The sequence below is a fragment of the Benincasa hispida genome, chromosome 12, assembly GCF_009727055.1.
Source record: "Benincasa hispida cultivar B227 chromosome 12, ASM972705v1, whole genome shotgun sequence".
Lineage (NCBI taxonomy): Eukaryota > Viridiplantae > Streptophyta > Magnoliopsida > Cucurbitales > Cucurbitaceae > Benincasa > Benincasa hispida.
The window spans coordinates 16,318,022-16,330,037 of record NC_052360.1 but is presented as its reverse complement, the minus strand read 5'-3'; the positions used below and the strand labels follow the sequence as shown (position 1 = coordinate 16,330,037).

General features: G+C 31.0%; 1 protein-coding gene across 2 annotated transcripts; it reads right to left on the bottom strand.

The window, feature by feature from the left end:
• Window positions 1–6,247: 6,247 nt before the first annotated feature.
• LOC120068275 (actin-depolymerizing factor 7) lies at window positions 6,248–7,811 on the bottom strand. Of its 2 annotated transcripts, none has more exons than XM_039019993.1 (2): window positions 7,558–7,811; window positions 6,248–6,420 (listed from the first exon to the last, which is right to left on the bottom strand). In XM_039019993.1, exons 1-2 carry the CDS (start codon window positions 7,797–7,799, stop codon window positions 6,270–6,272), a joined length of 393 nt encoding a protein of 130 aa, XP_038875921.1. In that variant the 5' UTR covers window positions 7,800–7,811; the 3' UTR covers window positions 6,248–6,269. The 2 variants fall into 2 exon arrangements, with proteins under 2 accessions (XP_038875921.1, XP_038875922.1); XM_039019994.1 differs by having other exon boundaries at window positions 6,248–6,375.
• Between the last annotated feature and the right edge of the window lie 4,205 nt (window positions 7,812–12,016).

Below are 12,016 nucleotides of genomic sequence, written 5' to 3'. Positions count from 1 at the left end.
AAGTGCCTATGACTATGCGATAAAGCATGAAGGCCACACGATTGTGCAGCACACATCGTGTAACACATGCCTAAACGATCGAGTAAACGACAACTATGCGATGAAGCATGATCATCTAATCAATCGCGGAGTAAATGTCAAGTATCGTATACCTAGTGATCGAGTAGCCAGTGACTATGCGATGCAGCATGCTGGCTAACTCAATCGTTTAGTGTGTGCATCTAGCATGCGACGAGTATTATAAACTCAACGATCGTTTACTTCAGCATCTACACGATCGAGTAGCCAACGCAACATGACCAAGTAAACTTTTTACCTGATGGCGTAGCATCAGTTATGCGATCTCTTAGTAAATAGTACACGATCGAGTAGAAATTTTCTACACGATCGCGTAGCCAAATCTAAGCGATCGAGTACCCAGTCTATACGATAGACTCCATTCTGTACAACTTAGCTCTGATACCAATTGAAGGATCTCTTTTCAAAGAGAACCAGTGAGCGAAAGCAAGATTGTTTCAAACCCCATTGTGACAGAACATACACATTTACAATCAAACAGCAATAGTTATGCATAAACTTTAAATTATAGCATGTTTCATAAAATTAGTGCTCAAGATCAAGTGAACATACCCTTGATCTCTTCTTATTTCCCTCGATCTAACAACACAAACATTCAACAGCATGAACATCACACCTCAGCAATCTCCTTGAACAGGAACAAATAACACTCGACCCTCGAATAACAAGCAGACACCACCACGAGGCTACCTTGGTATTCTCGGTGTGAGAATCCAAGAGCTGTGGGCTCTATATGGATTTGGTAAAAGGAAGGAGGAATTGAAAGATCGTGTAGACGATCAAGTAAGTGGGAGAAGACTGGAGTCTATCGTATAGACTAGGTACTCGATCGTTTAGAAGTTAATGTCTATCGTATATAAAAACTCAATGCATGATCATTTATGCTCTCAAGCTATCGTATAACTTTTTTCTTTTGTGTGTACGAGTATCGTTTGATTATCAATCGTCCCCATGAAAAAATGAAATCGATTTTTATTTTATCTATCAGTTATCATAATTGATCACAACTTCCCATTAAGTTGGTTATTAGGAGGAAAAATCGAAATAAATTATCCCATAATTTATTTAATTACAAATAAATAATACATTCATAATCTATAGTTTTAATATCACATATCATGCAATATATAAACCATAGTTCTTTTTCTCCTTTTTGGCATTTAACATTAATTCCTCCAAATAATGTATCTAATACATCAAATCAATTATATCATATATAATTGAAGCAATTTAATTATATCATATATAATCAAATTCTCTCTCATTAATTTGAACACTTCAAATTAACCTAAAAACTTATTCTCAACATGAATCCATTGAGGTACCAGGGGGACCTTATGGACCAGTAACTTGGAGCTCCAACGGTACATGAATAATTGACTAAACTCTTTAATCACGATATTCACCATCCATTAACTATCGAACACTCCACTAATGATTGACAGTTGCACTCTTGACGCTACAGATATATTTCTGTGTCTATTGGATATAACCAATCAACAGTATGATGACCCTTCATAAATCGCTCGTAAGTACAGTCGGGCCAATTTACCGTTTGCCCCTATAATTACATCTAACTCCTTAAGTACCACTGATTCCTCTAATGAACAATATATCATAGTCCTACTATGAGTAAACCCTTCTCGGGCCAAGAGAAAGTGTAGCGTCACATTGTTTAAGCCTCAAAATCAGCCCTTAAGGGAGCAATTTATCTACTTAGCTCTGTTTTGGGGAAGGAGTGAATTTCGTCTTGTGTAGTTGAGTTCCCAGTTCCCCAATCAGACGAATCATCAAAGTGGTAGGTTTGAATCCGCGATCTGGCCACTAGCACCCCATGCAAATCAAAGGACCGCTATCATAGGCAAGAGTTCCCAACTCACTCAGGATTGAGGTCATGTTATCTATGGTCATCCTAATGAAATGAAAGTCTCTGGTCATGAACGATGTTATATAATGAGACTAAACATTTTGTTGTACGGTCTTATACAAACTCCTTCGTAGAACATCCCCGCTCGCATGTCTAAAACATGAATGGTCAGGATCAGACCATTTATAGCACTTTACAACACTTGTAACATCTACAAAGCGGATCACACTCGTAGCATTATTAGGATAAGGTTTCCTTCCTTTATTCATATACTACAGACCATTTAGGTTATCACTTAAAGCATGATCCACTTGTATGTCTCCACATACATGCTTAAGTTACAATGATAACCAGAGATCTTAGTTTTTGGTTTGTGGTTAATGCAACTAAATTATCTCATATTTCAAAGACCGTAGTGAATAAAATATCTCATATTATTACATCACAAATAGTTTGTTCAGATAGGTGTTTACAAACTACATAACCCCACGAGATTTAGGGCATCAACCCCAACAAACGCATAAAAAAAATCATTCTTGTTAGATCTACTTCACTAACGCATCTGCTTGCAAGAACTCAATAAATTTCACCAAGTGTTGCATGCCAAGCTAACGCAAGGGCATGTGTCCAAATATGTCTGATGCAAAAGATATATATTGGCTCACGCTTTTTATGTCAAATCACCATTTGCAGGCATGGGCATCTGACTAGCGAGTCTGAAAAGCTCTAAAATGGTAGGTGATTAACAAGGGCATGGAATTTAATGTGAGTCTTGTCACAAGTTGCTGAGGGAAATGCCTACAAATAGGAAGCTTGCTGCCAAGAGAAGGAACGAAGACATCACTAGAAATTTTAGAGAATTCAGATGATTAGGAATTCTACCGTTGCATGAAGAAGATAGGAGAAAAAAGTCCATTTCCATCGTTGATCAAGAAGAATTGTTGGAGACTAAGCTCGAGAGAGAATTCTTCATCACCTCTTCACCAAGTTGGTTGCAACAAGCACTCAAATCAAGCCAAAGGGGATGAGAGATTGAACTCTATGGTTTGACTTCTTTCCTTCTTTTACTTCTTGCTTTCATTTACCAGTCCATTCGATTAAGTTGAGATTGTTGTAAACATATTTTCTATCTTTAAATTCAATCTCATATTTGATCCATCCACTCTTATTCCTCTGTTTATATTCAAATTTTTTTGTGGTTGCAATTTTTCTGAGTCATTGTATACCCAAATTCTATGCTTTAATCGTCTTGATCACTTGATTGAAGTTATTACTTAGTTAAATTGTTCGAGAGAATAAGTCAACTAAAGAGCGCACTGAGTCATAACGCATAGTAGGGTTAGAGATAAAAATACATGTGATTCCTTTTAGCATTCTCTGTCTCCAATGCATGCACCTTAGAGATAGGAATATATATGACTTTCGCATTGAGAAATGATGAACAACACGACTTAAGGAACAGAGACCTAATGCATACACCTACACTTAGTTTGTAAACAAGCATCCATATTATCTTCATTCCACTCTCACGCTTTCATGCACCTGTTCATCTAATTTGGAATCAACACATAACCCAAAACACTTAGCACCATTTACCCATACATTCCCGTTTTCCCTTGAACTCCTATGTTTTCTTGCATGCATGCATTGAGGTTAATATAAATAATCTTCACTCTCATTAATCTGGGAACCATCTACAATTGAAACAATGCAATGACTACGTTAGACTATCAAAAATCCCTATGTTCGATCCTGAACTTACCAGGAAGCCTGCATCAGATTTATACTTAGGTTTGATCCAGGAAAGCTTGTACACATTATATGTGAACCACAATCACCTCAATGCATCGCCTATTCTTCTCATGTAGAAAAGAAATTTGTTAGTCATCACCATTCACCGAAGTTATCATCTCTCATCTTAATTCATAAGCACTTTTAAATAAAAATCATGAGGCGAACAACAATACTACAACATGTAGCATGTAACTACTAAAAAAGATATAAGTGCACCCATCTCTCTTCAGGACCTAAATTTCTTCATTATCTTTTGGAGATTGAATGATATATCTTTTTCATATGAAGTGATGTACCATACCAAAGAAGTGGTCAACGATGTACCTAGTTCATATAACATCTTTTTTATATAAATTGATATAATTCTATTGGCTTTATGTTTTTATTTGCAAGCTAAGACAAAACTTTGTTTTCCTAAACTTTTATCTCAAAATCTCTTCAGGAGTTTCCACATATATGATAAAAATTAAAATACTCACATTCCTTAAACTTTAGTTCCGAGTATACCTCGAAAATATATAGATAATTCTGAAAAGTCTTTACATTTCTTTGTGTTCCATTGAATCAATTCCGAATTCTACAAAATCCTCAAAGTGGTAGATACTTGTATTGATAACATATTATAAAACAAAGTAGATGGAGAAGAGAGAGTAGAGAATGAATGTATTTTGTATTCAATTGTATATCTCGAAGATCTCAATGACCACTATTTATAGAGTTTACAAAATATGAAAAGACAAATATAGAGATAAGATAATGGAAAAATATTTTGGGATTTGTAATAATCTATATATTTGGACATCTATATATATAATTCAAATATTTGTAACAAATTCGTTTTTTATTTTTTAAAATAAATTTTTTGTTTTGAAGAATCGTTTTTTAGATATTTTTAAAAATATATCAATTCTTTTTTTGTTGGTTTAATGTAATTAATTTTAAATATTTTGTCTTCTAGGTTATATGTAATATATTTTCTTTTCATTTCGAATTTTATGTCTTGTAAAATCATTAATAGAGTATTTATAAATAAAATTAATAAAACTTCAATGAAATTTCACCCCTAAACTTGTTACTTTGCATCAAGTTTTACTAACATTTTTGTATTTCATCATATTGAACGGTAGGTTTAGTTAAATATTGCATTTTCTACTCCTATTAAATTTTTGTTTATTCACTAACTAATTTTAATAAATAAAAAACAAGTAAATATCTTCGTAAATTCATTAATTTCAATCAATTCAATTTTTCGCACAAATGAGAGCTTGATGAGTGTACAAATGAGTCATTGAATATAACTTGTTCAAAATAAAAAATTTTAACATAAATTTTACTCTAAAGTCATTTTTCTTTGACATTTTATCAATTTTAATTAGAAAGTAATGTAAATACTTTTGTTAAAACAAAATTTTCACAGAAGTTATCGGAGTGTAAAAATTGAAAAATTGCAACATCTTTTCAAGTTTAAAATTAAAGGATTACAACACTTTATAAAAGTCTAAAAGTGCAATTGAATGAAATTTAAAGGTCATGGTGAAAGTTACTGATACAAAATAATATCAAATTGATATATAAATTAATTAATATAACTATGTACCAATTCATTGAAAATTGTTTTTATAAGCCTCCCTAACATCAAGTTATGGATCTATTGATAATTATATGAAAGTAAAATAATAAATTTAATTCTAAATTTTAAAAATTGTGTCTCAAGATAATTGAACATTAAAATGAATCTAACAAGTCTCCAAACTTTCAATTTATGTCTACTAAGTACTCGAACCTTAATATTTGTATCCAATAGGATCACTAAACATACTCAAAATAAAAATTGATAATTCTATTAAACATATATAAAATTTAATTGTGTATAATTTAACCTTAAACTTATAATTATATATCTAATTAGATAAGTAATATAAAGAAAATGCCAAAATTGGTTAAGGACATATATTAAACAAAAAATTAAAATTTATGCCTAATATATATAAAACATTTAAATTTTAAAAATTTGGATATTCCAAAGATGTATAGAACACAAAATTGAAAATTAGGATACCTAATAATTTTAAAGTTAAGGGACAATATATAACTGAAAATCTAAAAGTTTACAAACTAAATTATTATTTTTTGAGTTGATCAATAATATATAGAATCGGAGATTTAAAGAATGTCAAACGTCTAGATCTATAATTCTAACTAGAGTTTAATTTAATCGTATATGAATTTGTGTCACATCGAAAGTTTTGTATAGAAATAAACACTACAAAGTACAAAATCATGAATATAATTAATTAAATACTTCCCAATACATTGAAATGTGAAATGCTACACGTACACATTTGAGTAAAATGAAAAAAGAAAAAAAAAAAAAAGTAAAAGGTATATAAAGTAAAATAGATTAAAAAAAAATTACAAAAGCTTCTCTATAAAATATGTAGTTTTGTTGAGATATATAGAGGAACAAAACACATTAATTTAAAGGAAAACAAAGAAGGGACAGGGGTTTTGTGTTTTTATTTTGTGGCATCTAAAATGCACGTGCCTTGACAATGTCAAAGCTCATCTCACTTGGATCCGTTGCTTGCAACTCAAATTGAATTCCATCTAGTTCCCTTTTGAATCTATCCTTGGAGCTTGCATACACCATTTTACTTCTCACCTTTGATATGTCTGGTGACCTATTTCTCAACATACCATCATTTAGATACAAATGTTATCAAAATAAAACTAGTAACAAAACAACTCTCGAAAAAGGATCACATTACAAATATGTTAATGAATATACAACTAATCAATTTCTAGGTTAAACGATTTGTGGTTAATTTGAGTGTAGCTCAACTGGTATAAACATGTACCCTTGATGAAAAAAATATCAGAGTTGGTCTGAATCCTTCTACCCCAAATTTTTGTTGAACTCAAATGTTGAAGAGCATGAAGGATCAATCAATGAGTTGTGCTCCGATTAACAATTTCTAAAATGAGTAAGAAAACAACTATCGAAAAAAATTTGAATGACAGATATGTTACGGAATATATATATCTAATCAATTTTTAGGTTAAACGATTGGTGGTCAATCTGAGTGTAACTTGGTTGGTTTAGACATATACCATTGGCTAAAAAGTGTGAGCTAGTTTTAAAGTCCCTATCCCAAATTGTTATTGAACTCAAATGCTGTAGAGTGTAGAGGATTGAACCAGTGACCTTTGTTGTAGTAATGTATAAAACGAGTAAGAAACTATGGAAAAAGATTCAAATTCACATATATTGATAAATATGGTTAATTAAAATTTTAAGTTAAATGATTTGTGATCAATCTGAGCATAGTTTAATTGGTTAGACATATACCCTCGGGAAAAAAAAATGTCAAAGTTGGTTTGAATCATCCTACCCCAAACATTTAATGAACTCAAATGTTAAGGTGTGGAGGATTAAACAACTGACGACCTTTGAACTAGTAATTTTGATGTCTTGTTCATTCAACTATGCTCGATTGATAATGTCTAAAACATATATTATAAAACAACCATATAAAAATATTCAAATGCACGTATATATATTAGTGAATATAATCAATCAATTTCTATGCTAAATGATATTTGTGACCAATTTAAGCATGACTCAACTGGTTTAGGCATATACATTCGACCAGAAAGTTAAAGTTGGTTCAAATTCCCTGTTTACGAAATTGTCGTTGAACTCAAATGTTGTAGGGTGTAGGGAATCGAACCATCAACTTTTATGGAATGATAATTTTGATGCCTTATGTCAGTGAGGTATGCTCGAATTGGATTGAAAGAGTGAGTAATTAACGTACCATGCAATGAAGAAAATCTTGCTCTTCTGGCAATTCTCATCAGTAATGAAATCAAAATCAAAGACAGCATAGCGACACTCATCTGCAGGGAGAGAACCAGTGAAATCCTCATACGTTTCATCAGGTTTTCCCAATTTCTCTACCACCACTTCTTGTTGTTCAATCTTGAAAATGATGAATCTATAGTTTCTTTTCGCTTTTAGCTCCAAAAACTTCAATTTACATTCATCTCTCACAGCCATTCCAGACGCTGCGTTCGCCTATAATTGTTGTTAATTAAACAAAATAAAAAATATTAAAGTCATGTTTACTTCCCAATAAACGTAATCTATTAATGGTAACATAAAAAGTGGGTCTCATTTCATTATTTTTGTCATTGTTTACCAGTGTTTTATAATTGTAAAGAAATGTGAACCCCACTATAAATTTGGAATCAACAAACGTAAACCTATTGTAGGTGAGAGGATTATCAATCCAATTATATTTGTTTATTATATGGGACCCTTACTTTTTTCATCATGTACCCTTTTCATTAGGTTTTCCTATAGATTTAAGCAACACAAATGAATTTTTCATTATGATTGCTTCGATGGATAGAAAACACAATCAAAGAATCTCATTCTCTTTGTAATTGAGACCCATCATAATTGATACATGAATGTAAATCTATTACAATTGTGACAATTACAAATTAGTAAATGTAGCCTAAGTTAATTACACACGAGAATATCTAGTTTATGGCTTCAAATTCATACCAAGAAAAAAAATGCATAATATAATATTTTGGATTAATTATTAAATTTTAAACTACATAAATAAATGGAATATAGATAATAAGACGTTTGATAATCATTTCACTATTAGGTAAAAAAAAACACGACAATGAAATCATGAAGAAACTACAGAAGATGATCTTCTAAAGCGTAAAACTAAAACTAATCAAAATAGTTATGATTCTCTTTGTAATGTTTGAACAAATTGTAGGAAGAAAAGAGAGAAACAACATACCATGTTTTCTTGAGGTGTAAGGAGAAAGAAAGGGTGTAGTATGGGAAAGGGAAAGGGAAGAAGAAAGAGAGAAATAGGGGAGAAAAATAATGGAGAAGAGAGATCCTTAATTTTTGGAATGAAATGAGAGGTGAGAAGAAAGAGAAGTTTAAGGAAGGAAATAAAGGTTGAGAATTGTCTAAAATGGCTGATCTAATCCATTTCCACAAATTTATCTCACTAATAATAATACATTTACCACATTAAGCTTTGATCTTTCCATCATCAATTTCAAGTTATCCTATTTTCACTCATCAAACCCAAAATTTATTTTCTAATTGCCATGTGTCCCTCCTTTTTTATCCATTAAAAAAAGAAAAGAAAAATGACTCCATTCATTATTATTAGATTTTTCACACATGAGTTGCACATGGTTTTTTTTTTTTGTCTTTATATATATATATATATATATCCACATACATACATAGATAATTATTTTTAAATAGAAAAATTGCTCGAATTATTTTCAAATATAGTAAAATCTCACTATTTATCAGTGATTAAACATCAATAGACATCTATCTATGTCTGTAACATTTATTAGTGTCTAATAGTGATAGTAGTCTATTGGTGTCTATCACTGATAGACAGTAACATTTTGTTATATTTGTAAATAAGTTGACTCATACATACATATAAATGAAATTAATTATAAATATACTAGGTATTGTTGTAAAATAAGAATAATCTAATAACAAAACAAGAACAAAAAGAAGCAAGTAGAGAGAACAATTGAACTCAATTCTTGGTGTATATTAGAAAGGTATAGTACATCACTATTTATTGGACATGAGAAGGTGTTTGTTACAAGATGAAATTCAATAAGAGGTTATAGAATTTTGTAAACCCATGTAAGTTATGGATATTTACACTAAATATTACATTTATAATACTCCCTTTAGATATCCATATTATATAAAATAAATGTCTCGTTAGAACCTTACTAGGAAAAAACACATGAAAGAAAATTCTAGTGAAAAAAATACATTATTTTATATATATCAATGGCTGCCTCATTAAGAACTTTGCTAGGAAAACCCATTGGAAAAAACCATAGTCGAGGGAAAAAAGTGCAATAAGTTCAGTCCCCCTCATGGAAACATCATTTGATATCTCATAGTTATTGCATTCAAATGTTGTGAACTAACTTCTTAAATGTTGTTGTGGATTACATCTTCATAATAAGTCTGCCAAGTCGTCTTTTCAAGAAATTTGTTGGATTATATGTCACCATTTTCTTCAAGGTCATGAATGTAGAAGTTCATTTGTGGTGTTATCTTCATAAAATAACATTCTTGGCTAGCCTCATGAATTGTCAAAATTTCAGTAATTGTTATAATTTGCTTCATGGACTGACATAATATTAGAATTCTTCTCCATGTACTAAGTGACTTGGTTAAGGTCTAGCTCTTGTGGGTTAGACAAATAATCTGCATCTTCACAACCACTAGGTCATAATTAGATGTATAAGGAAGAAAATAAGTTAATGTAAACTAATCTTCAAACAAGATATAATGTATGTTCTGAAGGATGAAAACCCTAAGACACAGCGGAAGCGAAAACACATAATTATTTCTTTTTTTTTTTTCCCAAATTGGCATTGGAATAAAAGGTAATATCGATTAAGGATGCAATTCCCAAAAAGACTAATTATACCGGGAAAGAAACCTACCTTGCAAACCTTTTGACTATTCTGTAGAATTTCTCTGTTGAATTAGAATTGGGCACCACCACTTGGAAACCTCCCTATTTTTGTAGGGAATTGAGGTTATAGAGAATTGTGGTTTTCTCTCTTTTGAGATATGGAAATATCACCTAACGGTTTTTCTTTCTTTTCTCAAGAATAAGAAAACACTGGATGGTCATGCTCAATGCAAATTGATTTTCAATTTTAATAATATAACACTTATATTAAACAATTCATGAAAAACTACCAAGCATATACGAGATAATTATAAATATAACTCTTTATATTTACCTAAATAATGTCATTCATCATGCTTTTCCAATTTCATATATTTAACATATCATAATATATTAAATAACTCATGAAGTCATATCCACATCATCTATTAAAACCATAGATTATAATACTTATAACATATTAAAAATACATGATTATACTTAACCTATGGTGGATTTATTTAAATGACACCCATAAAGCATTTAAATAGAAAATGAACCGGTAATTTTGGCCCATAGAATAAAATAAAGCAATAAATTACAATAATTATGCTAATTTTATACTAAAATAAGCTTCTGCCGCTCTAGAATTGGACCAGACCAACTAGAATCGACTCGAACCACATCGAACTGGACCCTAAAATCACGAACCGAGCCAATTCGTGCTAAACCGGACCAAACCACTTTGAACCGACCGAACCGAACCAAACCACCCTGGACCGCCACTGAATCGCGTGCAACGCAACCCTAGCATTGCATTGTGGTAGCGTTGTAATGCCATGAGTAGTTTTGCAACGTTGCAACACCAGATTTAGGAATATATCAGCATGCAGCGAAGTAATAAAGATCAATGAGCATTCTAATTTATTAATTTTGGCTATAAATAAAGCATGCTCATACAATAATAAGATGGTTTCAAGCAACATCTTTGTAGAACTTCTTTAATCTTGAAATCAACTGCAAATCTTCTCTAAATCTCGTTGTGAACCACCTCAAGATCTTCGCCACTATTCTCTTGGAGCTTTAGATTGAGTTGTGGGACTCAAAATAAACTTGAATGAAGGGAATTTGGAGAACAACTCACTACAACAACCCACTTGAAGAATAACTTCTTCAACTCGAATTTTTTAGCAAAAACTCTATTGATGCATGCCTCAATTCTACTCCAATCTTCTCTATTTATTGCATGGCTCTCATGCAAAGAAGATGGTTGCATGAGATGCAGCTCATGCTTGGAATATTGAAGCTTGAGTCAAGTGGGTTTTGAGAGAGCAACTTCATGATAGTGGAGAAATCCCTTCTCAAATTTGTGTTTTCCAAATTTTTCAAATATCAAATTGATTTTCAAAATCCATTTTAATTTGAAAATTGAAAATTTTATTAATTTTATAACAAAATAATTTCACAAATTAATTTTCTAAATAAAATTAATAATTAATTAATTAAACAATTTAATTAATTCTAATCAATTTAATATCAAATATTAAATTAATTTTACACAAATTCCACCTTCATGAATTTAATATTTAAATCATATTTAAATATTAATTAATCCTCCAATTCCGTTTAATTCTAAAATTAAACGTATAATTATATCTCATATAATTACTAACTCCCTTAATTCTAATTTGAACGTTTTAAATTAACTTATCACGATACTCTAAAGCTAATCCATTTACGAGCTAGTAGGGGGACCTCGTGGTCCTACAGATCATGGGCTCCAACGATC

What these genes read in the sequence shown, in the direction of transcription:
- LOC120068275 (XM_039019993.1), bottom strand. Translation starts at nt 7,799, where the DNA reads ATGGCTGTGAGAGATGAATGTAAATTGAAGTTTTTGGAGCTAAAAGCG. An exon ending in AAGATTTTCTTCATTGCATG is followed by an intron (nt 6,421 to 7,557) that starts GTACGTTAATTA and finishes GTTGAGAAATAG; the next exon opens with GTCACCAGACATATCAAAGG.